Source organism: Periplaneta americana, chromosome 5 (assembly GCF_040183065.1).
Source record: "Periplaneta americana isolate PAMFEO1 chromosome 5, P.americana_PAMFEO1_priV1, whole genome shotgun sequence".
In the NCBI taxonomy this organism is placed as follows: Eukaryota; Metazoa; Arthropoda; class Insecta; order Blattodea; family Blattidae; genus Periplaneta; species Periplaneta americana.
The window spans coordinates 125,853,570-125,868,841 of NC_091121.1; the positions used below are offsets into that span (position 1 = coordinate 125,853,570).

Here is a 15,272-nt window from a genome sequence, read left to right on the forward strand (position 1 = left end):
TTTCATGCATCATAAAAACGCTCAAAAGTCTCCAAAATAGGCACCTTTCACTATCTGAAAGTTTTGAAATTATAAATAGTACTGTGGAACAACTGAATCGTGGTAGAGGTAAAGTTGCAGATGCAGTAAGAGCTAAGGTGGACACTGTACTTTCAAAAAACCCTGGATATGAAGAACTACAAAAGGTTGTTGCTGTGATGAGTGGTGAATCAACAGTGAAGATTAACTTGGACTTATCCCCAGCAGACATTGTGAAATTGAATTATGTACCAGTTACTTCTTGTGACGTCGAACGCTCTTTTAGTCAGTATAAATCTATCCTCAGAGACAATAGAAGAAGATTCACTTTTCAGCACTTGAAAGAAATGTTTGTAACCTATTGTTATGGTAACAGACAATAAAAATTGTGTTTTGTTGAAACTACATTGGAAGATAAGGTACGTCCATTATATTTTTTGTTTAGTTTGATTAAAATGTACCAATATTTAACGTACATAGTCATTTTTTTATAATTTTAAGTCCATATTTAATTCCATATTTTGGTAAAAATCCATATTTAATTCCATATTTTGGTAAAAATAACTACATATATATTTACATATTTCATATATTTTTAGTCCATATAAATCCGTTCCCTGATTATGACAATTTCGATTACCTTAAATCAGGGGATCAGCTTTTAGTGAAGTTCCCAACTAAAAAGACAATTAAATTTTATGTCGATTGCATTGAGGAACTGGTTCCAGGAGAAGGACTTGAACTTCGTTTTGTTAGAAATTGTGATGGATTCCAGTTCAAATATCCTGAGGTGGAGGATGTGAGTCTTACTGACTATGTTCAGGTAGAAAGAAAACTAAGTGCTTCTGTTCCTATGGAGGAAAAGGAATTCGTAAAATTTGGTGTTGATGTTCAGGGTTATGATATTAATTAGGAGATGGAAACTGTATTTTCTGTATTTTTCAGGGCTATTTTATTAATTAGTACATTAATAATGTGATAATGTTGTGTGTAGTTTGACGTAATTTTATGTCTGCTAATTAATTAAATATTTCCTATTAAATTTATGAGCCTTAACTTATTTAATGTAATAACTAGACATCGGATTTTTAGGCACTAAAAATTGCAGTTTTAGGCGCCTAAAATAAGCTCAAAATTTGTAAAATTATGCTCTATTTTAATGAAAATAGGCATTTTAGGCACATCAAGGTATCATACTTATTTCTTTCACTGAAATTTTTAGTTATACACTAAAATACGCACAAAAAGTATGTTTAAACATTAAAAAAGAGTACTATATTATATTTATAAACAGAGCTGCACAAATTTAATACATTGAAACTAATGAAATAATGATTATTGATATCAAGATTACTCAGTTTAAGTTATTGAAATTCAGTTCCATACTCAGACTTTATTATAATTATCTGCACAGTACACCACCAGAATTTTTTCTAAATTCTCCACAGTTAACCTTTGCCTTTTGTCACTGAGAATCATATTGAAAGCAGAAAAACTTCTTTCAGCCGAAACTGATGTGAGAGGCGCAAATTTTAAACTAGGTACAATAGAAACATCAATACTTACTGGAACATTTACACTTTCCCCCGATATCACTCTTGATACTTTTTCCAACAATGAAAATCCTACATTCTTATTTAATACGTTGTCCCACTTATTTTTAACTTTTTTCCCAGTTTCGCCCAAAGCAGAATGTATGTTCACTTGAGCTTCCTTTACTATTGCTATTTGGCTACAAAGAGATTGTTTTTCACGTTCTAATTGTTCAATGCTTGCAGGTATGAAAGAAAAGTTTGATGTTATGTAGGCAATATTGTTTTTCACTCGTGAGTCATTCAGACAATCTTTCACTGCTTTCACACACGCTGCACTATCAGTTTCAGGTAATTTATCAATAACTGTGACCACTTCTTTAAAATACTTAGAATAATACACCACTGACTGAATCCAGGTTCCCCATCGTGTAACAACCGGCTGAGGTGGGAGTGGGATATCTGGAAAGTTCTCTCTGAATATTGAAATCCTGGATGGGGCTTTACAAAAACATTTTTTGTGTTAGAAATAAACGAATTGACAAGAGGAAATTCATTCCGGATTGTTTCAGAAACCCTGTGAAGGCCATGTGTTAGACAGGTTACATGCGTGAGGTTAGGATAAAATGTTTTAAGAAGTGGAGCTGCAGCAACCATGTATGAGGCAGCATCAGTACAAAACAACAGAACTTTAGAATCGTCTATATTACCTGAGTATAAAGACTGTAGGCCTTTATTTACAAAATAAGCAATGGCTTGGCTATTCACTTTCGAAAGTTCCTTAACACATATGAGGTGTGGAACCGAAGGTCCATCAGGACTAAGTTTTCCTACTACCATATTTGCTATATACCTATTCATAGGATCTGAGGTTTCATCCACAGAGACCCATATGTAAGAATCACCTATATCCTCCCGAATGGAAGCTAAAGTTTTATTGTATATTCTGTCTATGTAATTTTTTCTTAGGGTCGACTCAGATGGGATATTTTGTTTGCAGTATTTTTGTAAAAACTGTCTTAAAACCGGATTTTCAATTGCATTTCAGGGAATGTTAGCAGCAACAAACGCTCTGGTTAAATCAGCATAGAAATTGCTGCTGAGATTGGATGAAGTAGGCTGTGTTAGTAAAGTTTGTTGCAGTTGATTTTTCTGCTGAGCTTTAGCCTTATGAGCCGCTCCTTGCACATGCTGCTTTAGGTGGCACTTGTTTTCTTGCGAAATCTAAAAATGTAAAGTAAACTGAATTAAAATAAAATCCTAATTGTTGTATTGCAGTATTTCTATCACAAAGTTAGTGGGTTCGAACAATCAAAATTTTAATGACCTGCAAATACTTTAACTATCGGAATTTAAAAGGTTAAAGTGTAGTGGTCTTAAAAAGAATTATACCCCAGGATAGCTCAGTCAATGTATATATATTATAGGCCTACTCATTAAAATTAATAGAATTTATATATTTCAACTATTGTTACATACCTGTTTGCTGCAAATCTTGCAGAATATTATTTTTCCATCATAAGTGAATTCTGAATATTCTGTTAGCCATTGCCGGATCAATGTAGATTTTGCACTTATATTTTTCGGCATTATCGCGTTAAATTTCACAGGAAAACGTCCTACCACTCAAAACTTCTCAACACAAATAAGGTGAGGGAAAGAGCAACTGTTAACGAGCATTCAAATGAACCGTTGTTATTGAGATTCAATTGGACAAAAATACAAAGTTCCACTTATTGTTGCATTTCCCGGTAGTGTTAACACTAGGAGGGCCATTCTTTTAAATATTTTGTAACGGTTTACCCTACTAATTCGCAGTTTTACGACTTTTCATAAATATTTCAAAAACACTCTTTCTCCAAAAATTGTGATTTTATGACACTCTGAAGGGCAGTACAGCTAATCGGTTTCAGACGGAAAACAGTCATTTTTATAGTATAGTATATCTATGAATCGGTAGCAGCACATGATGTGATTGTTGCCTGCTTCAAAACTAAGGTTGGTTCTTTGTCGGCATTTATGCCTCCAAACATGTTGAATTCGGTGAAATCTATTGCGAGTGTCGTGAGATTCAAAACATTTTGTTTCCTTTATCAATGGTTTCATGGCCGGTGTGAAGCAAACTTTCCACTTTTTAAATGCCTTAAATTTCGCAGTGAATGCATGTATAAATTATAAAAAGTAAGAGTAAAATGCGAAACTTTACAGTGAATTAGGCATTTTTAGGCGAATATTAACAAATTAGGCTCTAATAACCGTTTTAGGGCATTTTAGGGCACTATAAAACTCTTTGAATACCTTTCAATTGCCATGAAACACAAATATTAATAATTATTTTTACTTTTCTCCTAAAGAAACAAAATAGGCATTTGCCCTAGAATCCGATGTCTGGTAATAACTGTATTAAAGTTCGCATTTTTCTATCCCAAATAAATAAAAAATAGAAAAGTAAATAATACTAAACGCATCCAAAAGGAGGTCGATATCAACCGGAATGAGAGCAAACGTTCATTTAGATGTATTTTTAATATGGTGGTCGACTTAACATCATGTACAGGGTTGAGTCGACCGGCGTTTAAAATTTGTCTTCTTCAGTGACCGTGGAAGTTCATAAAATGAAAATAACAGAAAACAATCCCTGAGTTGTGCGCTATAACATAACATTTTCAGTGAAATAGTAGATTGCATTGTCTGTGAAGTAGCATTAAAAATACGAAAAAAGCGATCGACTCTAGACAGTTTGACGGTACTTATTTTGCAAAGTCTTCCATGTAAGGATGGTGCACAATGACTGAGTTGTATAGCATTTTTGGAGGACATGCTGAAGACTGAATAGAGTTTGTCAAAGAAGAAATGAAAGTTACCAACACTTGGAACTTCTTCCGTAGTACCATGAACTGCTAATTCAAGTCTGCATCATGCCAAATCAATAATTTGAGGAACATGTCTTTCACTTGTTTGGCAACACCATTTTCTCTGCCCAGTATAACTGAAGTCCAATCACAAGCAAACCCTACTAGATTTTCTTTCAGATAATTCTCAAAAGTCCTTGATCTGCGAAGTTGGACAAAATAACCTCTTTAATTGAAGTGCTTGAAGTAGGCCTACTTTGTAATTCTGCCAAATCCCAAAAGAAAGTGTCTACTGGAGAATCAACTGACATGACACATTTTAGACAGAGTACTAACACTACTGTATTACTCGCTGTTGTTGATTCATCAACCAGCAAGCTTATCTTAACGTTATTTAACAAAAGCTGCTAAGAAAGTCTGTTTCGCATATCTTTACTAATATGATCCATAATATTTGTACAGATAGGCTTTGAGTGTAAACGCTGTCATAGGTCTCAACTTGTGAAATTCATTGGGAGGAGCTCACTCGAAGAGGAAACCCACATTCAAGTTTAATACAATTTATGTTGAAACTGTTGTAAGTCCTTCTTCATTACATCACACAACATTGTTAAATGGTAAACATAAGAACACTATCATTTTTCATGAGGATTAACATACTGTACTACAGAAGCGTGGCCCTTCTGTGAATTACGTTTTCATAGGAATTGTCTGCCTGCGAATTTAATTTCTAGTGATGAACTAATTTGCTATTTCATCCAAATCTAAATGCAGAGCTCTTTCCCTGTGAGAAGGAATGGTAGCTACATCATACATTCGCTGTTGGATCACGGTAGATCTAGTATAGGATTTAAGTCTATGAAGAGAGGAGAATGATCGCTCAGCAGTAGAGGTAGACGCTGATATTGTGAGAACTAGTCTCATGAACTTAACAAGTTCTGATAACATGTCACGAAGAAAAGCTTCTTTCCGAAGGAGATCAAAAATAGTTTGAAAATCTGTGATGTGGTGCAGTATTGATCTTCCAATATCTAATAACACTGGTCAACAGTCATTTTGCGCCAGACATAAAGCTAACAATTCTTACTAATTTCGATCTTCTGAATTCAAAAGTAACAAGCAAAATGTTCCATCAGTTCGGGTTTTCGAGATGCACAATATAATTCTTTTTCTATGCATTGTATTTTTAAAAATCACCGTATTTCGTGTGTAACTATTTTGTTTTACAAATGTGACGATCCATTATGTGAAAACAATATTAGTATAAGTAGACCACAATGTTAGACGCAATTGTAGAAACGGAAATTATTTTATTGTCCTTTTATGAGTCTATTCGGAGGGAGTGAAACAGATTCTCAGTATGAATTCACTTGAGTATATCTGACTTTACTTGAGATGTGTATTTCTTTCACTGTGAGCTTTAATTATATTACTATAGTTTATATTTTGCAATAGCCCACCCTGTCAAAACCACTTACAGAAGCGAAAATTGTTTTATTGTTCTTTTCAGTTCCATTTGTAGAGGAACAAACAGGTTCGCCGTATGAAATTGCTTCAGTTCACCAGGAGATTTCCGTGGTGTTATTATTCTGTATGAAACGTGTATTTCTTTAAAGTGTGCTTTATTGATAATATTCAAAGTACGAATGGTTATTTTATTTTTATTTTATTTATTTTATTGAGTTATTTTACGACGCTGTATCAACATCTAGGTTATTTAGCGTCTGAATGATATGAAGGTGATAATGCCGGTGAAATGAGTCCGGGGTCCAGCACCGAAAGTTACCCAGCATTTGCTCGTATTGGGTTGAGGGAAAACCCCGGAAAAAACCTCAACCAGGTAACTTGCCCCGACCGGGATTCGAACCCGGGCCACCTGGTTTCGCAGCCAGATGCGCTGACCGTTACTCCACAGGAATGGTTATTCGCGCTCGAGATAAGCATTATAAAATAAAACGACAATCACTAAAGCCAGGGAAGAAAAATATTATACATCAACCCCTTGTACCTCAAAGTAAAGTAATTTTACCCCCTTTACACATTAAGTTAGCGTTAATGAATTTTGTTAAAGGGATGAATCATAAAACTGAAGCATTTAAACATAATGAAGGACAATCACTTCGAATCTTTGTTGGAAGGAAAAGAGAGAGTCTCCTGGATTGCATTCAAGGAAGTTGTATTAAATTTTCTGGGTAACCGTAGAAGCGAGAACTATGAAGAACTAGTGAAAAATTTACTGCTGGCATATGAAACTATGGGTCGTAAAATGTCCCTGAAAATTCACTTCCTTCACTCCCATCTTGACTTTTTCCCCGAGAATTGTGGCGATTTCAGTGATGAGCATGGTGAGCACTTTCATCAAGAAATTTTAACTATGAAAAAAAAAGGTACCAAGGACAGTGGAGTACCAATATGCTAGCAGACTACTGTTGGACTTTAGCTCGTGATGTACCTGATGTCCAGTTTAAAAGAAAATGCAGAAAAAGAAAGCTGTAATCTTCTGAACAGTGAATATTTAATCTTATTGTCATTATATAAAGCAGTATTTTGAATAGATATAAATTCGAAAATTTCTCAAAAACTGTAAACAACAACTGTTTTTTATTGTCATATTCGTATTCAAGAAGCTCAAATTATATAGAAAACATGTATCACATGCCCAGCGCAAAAAAAAAAAAAAAGTTAAAATTTGTTACACAGTGTAATATGTTCCTGTGTAAAAGTAGCCTCTCCGTGTCCAAGTCATCTCCATAAAATGAGAGAATTTCTTCCAGTTCCTTACCACCGTCATTAAAACCATCAATTAGAAAATTCTCAATCTTAACAAGAAAATCTGTAGTGAAAGTGTCAGTGCGATCATCCAGACACTTCACAATATTGTCAACAACTTCGTAAAACTCTTTGGGCAACAAATCTTCAGGAGATGAATGGACATGTGGCATGGATCCAGTGTCCAAATGTCTAGGTGGCTGCCAGTTACATGGGAGTTGTGGCTCGGCCAATACCATTGTTGTTGATTTATATGTTACTTCACTCCAGAATGTGGAAATTCATAACATAAGGAAGATTGCATTGTCGAATGCAGGCACTGTAGAATACACACAGCTTTCTTGAAAGACAAGGTTCGATTTTGTAATGCAGTATTGGCAGCATCAGCATGACTAAATACCTTCACAAGCAAGCTTAGGTAATAAAAAAATTAAACAACTTCAACTGTATTAAACAGCTGTTTGCTTTTGCACCAGCATCTGATTTTTGTATCATTAATTTGGATAGTTGTGGAAACTGAGAAGTTTGTATACAGTATACTCCAGTATTATTTTGAGGGTGCTCAAAATGCAAAGCACCACCGAAGTCGGAGCTTATGAATCCTGTTTATGTTCAAACCATTTAGTTCCTAACTTCAGATCTGTACGAAAATCAGAAAAGAGTCTGTTGTTTTTATGTTAGTTTATACGCATTCCAGAAAACCCTTATTGATGTTGGACTGCATAGAGAAAAAAAAGATCGACTCCTCACATCTCATTCTATCTTTTTCTAACACAGTGTGTTTCTGTTTAACTGAAGCCTACTGTAAATTGAAAATTACTTGAATACTGAACCCAATGAGAAAAAGAATCGTTTTACCGATAAATATTTAGCTAGAATTGAAATGTTATTTATCGCAACAGTGAAGTCATATTAATTTTTAACCAGAACGGTAAAGTCCAATTAAAATTTTAACCAGAACTGCATTCCAGTCAGTTCTGGCCTAACTACAGCACTGAATTAGAAGACATTTACTCACCAGGGACAAAATTTTCTGAATAATGTTTTGTTGCAAAATATTATAGTTACTATGATTTTTAAGCAGAAAGCTTGCAGAGCTAATTTTCAGTCTCTGTCAGTTTGCTTCTGTGTGCAAAAGTAATATAATATATCAACGGTTTACAAGCAAAACACATTAAGTAAAAAATATTACTTCTGAGAAAACGTCGTATATAATGTACATAATGTATGCATATAAACTTAGAATTGGAAAATTAAATAAATACACATAAACAGAAACATCTTATTAGAAATAATATTTTGAGAATTGAGTTTTGTCAGGAACTTCCAAACGCCTTTTTCTCAGAGGTAGTATTTTTTTTACTTAATGTGTTTTTCTTTTAAGCAGACGATATTATAATGCTAGAGTTCAAGTTTGAACTTGTTAGAAACATAATAGCTTGAACCAAATTTTTCTTTCCTGACATGGAAGGTACCTGATGATCATTGCAGTAACAATGATGGCGAAGGTAGGGTGACGAGGATAGTGGTGGTGGTGGTGGTGATGATGATGATGATGATGATGATGATGATGATGATGATGATGATGAGAACGACGACGACAATGACAAGGATGCTGAAGAGGAAGAAGCCAAAGTATCACTATAAGAAACTTAATACAAAGTTTTGAAACATACAATAATTTTATAGTGGTTGTGATGTACAAAAAAAATATATAAAAAAAATATAATAATAATAATAATAATAATAATAATAATAATAATAATAAAATAAAATACTTAACTGTAGGAAAATGTAAAATATCATATTCTACGTAGTGGTACTCCAATTCACATCAATGTACACTAAATTTGCATCAAGAGAACTACTGCACTACTCACCTGCATAGCATTTGCATTGATACCAATTGAGATGGGTCCATTTTTATACAACCACTTTGCCATTCCTGTTTCATTCTTGGTGATATTGACAGCTCCTTGTATAGTAACTTTAACGTCAGTTCTGTTGAAGTGGCATTTTTCGTCTTCACCTTCGTATGGATAATCCTTTTCTGTTTCCAGACCTCCTAATTTCTCTATGGATCTGTACGCATTATCTGGAAGACCTCCTTCACATCCACTATCCAATGTATCGCAATCCACAAGCTCTGAAAACATTTTTGTTGTTGTTATTGTTATTATTATTAATTTTGAGAATGTTTGCAAACGTATATAAACATCTATTAATTATATATATATATATATATATATATATATATACGTTGCACAAAATTGTATTTGTACCTAGGTAATTCTGAAAATGTGAATTTAAATTATAAAGTCGATGGAATTGAATAAACTACAACAAATTGTATCTGCTGAGAACATGCCATTTTTGCTGATTACAATTTGTATTGTTGGAAGTCCTTTTTATATTGTAAAGAAATGATATTTATTTGTACCATTACCGTCTGTATCTTTAAACTGCCTGCTCTATGCTTAAGTTTTGTATGAAAAGTTGCGTGCAGAAGTATTTCTACAATCTGCCGTCAGAGTACACTAGTGAACACCGCATCAGTACTAATAGCACATGTCTTGCACGTGGTTGTGCATGCATTATTTTAGTGTTATTTTCGGTTTTTGAAAATGGTAAATTGTTGTGTGCCATTATGTAAATCGAATCAACGAAGTTCTCAGTCTAAAGGTATACGATATCATGAGATACCATCGGCTAAGGAACTTCGAGAAAAGTGGCTTTCGGCAATTTCTAGACAAGGCGCGTGTAAGGGTAGTAGTTGGATTCCCGCCGACCATTCTCGTGTTTGTAGTCTCCACTTTCGCACAGAAGACTATAGAGAAAATTGTGCAAGGAAAATTTTAAAACCTGGTGTCATACCAAGCAAATTTCCAAATTACCCATGTTACCTACAACCAAGAGAGAAGAAATCGCGAAAGGAACCTGCTGTCTCCAGAGCAAAGAACGAAATTCGCATCGACATAGACTACGGTATGTAGGCCTATTTAATATTTTTTTAAAATGTTCATTTTATGTAAAATCCTAAATACAAAAGTATGAATTTCTTAATTTAAGTACGCTCTTTGATTATTTCAGAAACTATCTCTCACGACACAAGAATCGATATCCAAGATGAAGTTACAAATACTAAATGTAACGTAGCCATTCAAGTAGACAATATTGATACAAGAAATAGTGCAAGTCTGTATCAAACGAAAGAAATTAATAGGCTTCGTTCCAAAATTCTGAGGCTACAAAAGAAAATTATGGAATTGGAAAATGATGTTCAAAACGAAAAAAAACAGTCATATAGTCACACTGAAATTAATAAGGTCATGGCTCTGAAAGATGCTGCGGGCAAAAAGGATATCAAAGCCGTATATCTAATGGACCAATTAAATAATTTTGGACGAAAAAAACCGGAATGGTCAGAGTTGAGCATTTGCTATTGTATAGCATGGAGATCAATATCCCCAAAGGGTTATGAACATGCCCGAAATTCCAAATTATTGTCAGCTCCTTCGCGCTCCACTTTAGACAGGTATATAGGAAATACTGATTGCGATGCTGGAATTTCACCACTGATTAAATGCAGACTTAGGGCTGAATGTCAAAGTCTCCAACCAATGGAAAAGATAGTATCTATAATAGCCGATGAAATGGCAATCAAAGAAAGGTTGCTATATGATAGAGCGAGTGATAAGTTTTTCGGAGTTGTCAATGCTGAGGGGGTTTATGATGAATGTATTGGCCTTAATCCTACTTTAGCAAACAAATTACTCTGTTTTGTCGTGACTGGACTCTCAACCAAGTACAGCATCCCAGCAGCTTATTTTCTTGTGAGGAGTTTACAGGGCCCTGATCTTTTTCTATTGACCGAAAAAGTAATCAGAGCTGTAGAAGACTGTGGCTTTCATGTCTTAAGATTAGTGACAGATAACCATAGAACCAACCATTCTATGTTTAAACATTTTGGTAATGGTGAACTCCGAACTTGTGTTCCACATCCCTGCCATCCGCAGAGACAACTTTTTCTAAGTTTCGATTATTGTCACATCATAAAAAATATGAGGTCGCAATTTCTGGATAGGGAAATGGCTGATGGCAAAGGGATAATAAGTTCAAAATACTTGAAGGAAATTTATCGTCTACAGAAAGATTTGACTGTTAAGCCTGTTCGATATTTGACAAGAAAACATATAGAATCGACCTCTTTCGAGAAGATGAATGTTTTTTCTGCCATTCAGATTTTCTCCCCTGCGGTGACCGCCACAATAGAGTTCATGAAGGACAATCACACTCGATTTGTCACTAATTTGAATTTTGCAGACGCCACTTCAACAATAAATTTCATGAAATGCATGTATAAATTTTTTACAGTGCATGATGTAAGTGATAAAACTCAACATCTACGGCAAAACAATCCTGATTCTATGCATTTCTATGCAGCAAATGAAGAAAGACTACAATGGTTGAAAGAAGATTTCTGTCACTATATAGAGAAAATTCAGATTGAATCTAAACGAGCCAGTCTGCAAGGACTAACAAAGGAAACGGCTGAAGCTCTTTTGTTTACGGCTAATTCCACGGTTCAGTGTGTAGTCCACCTTCTTGACAATGGTTTTTTTTATGTCCTCACCAGAAGATTCTCTAGCGATCCTGTAGAAGCTTTATTTAGTGCTGTCAGAATGGGTGGTGGAAGCAATGACATGACTGACGCACGTACGGCAGCATTCGCAATCAAGAGAATTGTCAAATCTGGGCTCATGACACCTTCGAAATCTGCAAATGTCGCGAACAATATATATGATTATTGTGGGACAGCCATCAACTCAGAAGGCAACAGTTCTGTCAATGGGGACGTAAATCATTGTTCCGACCAAGTTCTTCCTGATCATGTATTGTGTATTCTGGACAAACTTCGACTTCCTGATTGTAGGATAGATATCAATTTACAAACAGTTTCACAAGCTCTGGTATGTGGATATTTAGTGCGCGTGATAGAAGAAAGAGTGAATTGCGACATGTGCATCAGCAATATTTCCATGCCTAAGGTATCGACACCATTAATGGACATAATTCGTCACCAGGACAGGGGAGGACTTAAGTATCCTAAACCGTACTTTGTAGGTTTAATCAAACACCTGCAGGAATTTGTTGAAGCTGCTGTGCCTTATCGTAAAAAGTCCAGCTGCTTAGTGCAAACTATTTCTACTTACGTCACTTTGCCATTAACGCAGTGCACATTGCTGATGTGTGGGGAGCAAAATCACCAACAGATAATCAGTGAGTTACTGGTAAAGAAATTTGTTAGACCTTTGCTAACTAACATAGGAAACAGAAGAACGCAAAAAGTGTCCCGTTCCGTTTGCCATTCAAAACCTTCGTCCAGAAAGATTCTGAAGTTATAAACTGAGGTTCTTGGTCTTCAGGAATCTTTATTATATTTACCAGGTAAGATTTTACATCTACGTATAGTTTATATACTTCAATATGATCTAATTAAGGGCTAAAACACATAATACTTATGTGGAACGTATAGATATTCATAGTTGACTTGCGGTGTTCGGTGCTGCCATCTATGATGTGACTGGCTACGCGGAAAGGTTAGCATAGAGCAGGCAGTTTAAAGATACAGACGGTAGTGATTTGTACTAAGGGGAGATTTAAGACCGAAATCGGCAAAAATGACTATTTTTTATTATTGGTTTAAAAAATTCTACATTTCATTGTGAATAAAAAAATATATAGTTATATATGATTCTGACGTTAGTTACGCCCTTAATTTTACATTTAAAAATGGTCTGCTACGCCCACTGGATTCGTTTTCGTTTGTATCATTGGATAATTCGTTGAATATCGTGATATAAAAGTGATCTATCAACGTGAGAGAAATTTTACCGGTTAGAGAATATTTCAATTTCTTTGTTGTCACCCTTGTCTTCGATATATCGAAAAGAAATGGAAAAGAATCTACGTAAACTTTGTTTTGTTTATGTTTTCCTCGTGTATACATACCGTGATCTTGTTGTTACTGAGCTTTTCTTGGTCTTTTTTCTTTTATTGTGAGTGTGATTTGAGAAGATGGGACGAAGTACGACTGTTTTTAAGAAGAGAAAGTTCACTGGCAACATACATACAAGAAAACAGTCTGTACATAACAATGAAACTGTACAGAACTATTCTCCTAGGCCTAACCTAAATGTTAACCATGAACCAAGTTCTTCTAAGAAGAATCTTAGTTATTTAAATAATATAGAAAGTGATGCAGCAGATAATAACAGTGAGAAATTTAATAATATCATTGTAAATTTAGATATTATTTCAAATCTCATTCAAGAGAATGTAAAATGTAAATATTGTGACAGTGTAGATAGTTTGTATATAACTGAAGATCTTGAAAATAGGCGTGGACTGGCATCGAAACTTATTTTGAAATGTAAACATTGTAACTTGAATGTCTCTAAGAGAACCTCAAAATTTACAAGGCATTCATTTTATGATATAAATGTCAAATTAGTGTATGGTATGAGGTGCATAGGAAAGGGACTAGAAGCTGCTAAAACACTCTGTGCAGTCTTAGACCTACCACCTCCACCTGCAATTTTTCAAAATTACAGCAGATTGCTCAACAGGGCTATAAAAGAAATTAGTACAGCATCGATGATGAATGCTGCTAAAGAAACTGTGAAAATTAATAGTTCCACAGACATTGCTGTTGCTGTTGATGGTACCTGGCAATGAAGAGGACATACATCACTTAGCAGTGTAGTGACAGCCACATCAGTAGCCACAGGTAAAGTGATAGATGTCGAATGCCTCACCAAATATTGCTCTAACTGTAAATTGAAAGTAGGTGCCCACATATGCCATGCTAACTATGCTGGCCCTAGTGGAGGGATGGAAGCTAAGGGAGCAGTAGATATATTTTGCAGATCTGAGCATGCACATAGTGCACGATATGTTGAATTCCTAGGGGATGGTGACTCCAAGGCTCACCTTGCTGTGAATGAAGCCAAGCCCTATGGTGACATAAAAATAGAGAAGACAGAATTCATAGGGCATATACAAAAGATAATGGGAGCAAGACTACGGAGGCTTGTGAATGAATGGAAAGGAAAGAAGCTCTCAAATGGCAAGGCACTGTCAGGGAAAGGTCGACTGACAGGCACTGAAATTGATAACATCCAGCAATATTATGGACTGGCAATCCGTAATAATTGTCATGACCTTAGTTCCATGAGGAAAGCAGTGTGGGCCACCTACTTTCACAAGCTCTCCTCAGATGAAACACCACAACATGGTCTGTGTCCAGCGGGTCCTGATTCATGGTGCAGATATCGAAGAGCCGAAGTGTCTGGTGAGGGGTTTATGAACATAAGCACTCTCTACCAGAAACTGTAATGAACCTGATGAAACCGATTTTTAGAGACTTGAGTGATGAAATTTACTGAAGAAGTGTTTGCATGGGCGCACACAGAATGCAAATGAGAGTTTTAATAATTTAATTTGGACTCGTGTGCCTAAAACAGTTTTTGTGCGGTTAGATACCTTGAAGATTGGAGTAAGGGATGCTGTGCTCTCATTCAATGAAGGGGCAATAAGCAGAGTTAATGTATTGGAAAATATCGACGTTGGATGTGGGAGGAACATGAGGACAGCATTGTTGAAGATCAACAAGCAACGTGTCCAAAAAGCAGAGGTCGAAGCAAGTAATATCACAAAAGAAGCCAGAGTGAAGAAGAGGAATGACAAGAGGAAGAGAGAAGAAGAAACAGAGGAGGGACAGAACCACTATGCTCCAGGAATGTTTTAAGGTACATAAAATGGTGCAAAATAGGTTTTCTTGTAATAATTATTTTTAAATTAGTTTTTCTGAAAACTATATTTTTCACATTTATGAACGAATTTCTCAGAAACTACTTAACCAAAATGAATGAAACTTTGCACACACATTTACCTTAATATATTACAGAAATTGACGAAGAATTACATATGTGGGACTATTTATTGCATAACAGTGACTAATTATGCATTGAAAAAAGTATGAAATTTAAGAATATTAAATTCTTATAAGTTGCAAAAATCTTTTTTATTGGTATGACAG

General features: G+C 35.1%; 1 protein-coding gene across 10 annotated transcripts in view; it reads right to left on the reverse strand.

Annotated features, from left to right (window-relative positions):
• Nucleotides 1-15,272, reverse strand: part of LOC138700159 (uncharacterized) — a 356,318-nt gene that overhangs the window by 100,548 nt on the left and 240,498 nt on the right. For all 10 annotated transcript variants that reach the window (XR_011332264.1, XR_011332263.1, XM_069826557.1 and 7 more), the window contains one exon: nt 9,052-9,317. Coding sequence is in view for 8 of the 10 variants with exons in the window: in XM_069826557.1 (XP_069682658.1) it covers nt 9,052-9,317 (266 nt within the window). In the remaining 2 variants the exon portion in view is untranslated. The remainder of the gene's footprint in view (nt 1-9,051; nt 9,318-15,272) is intronic.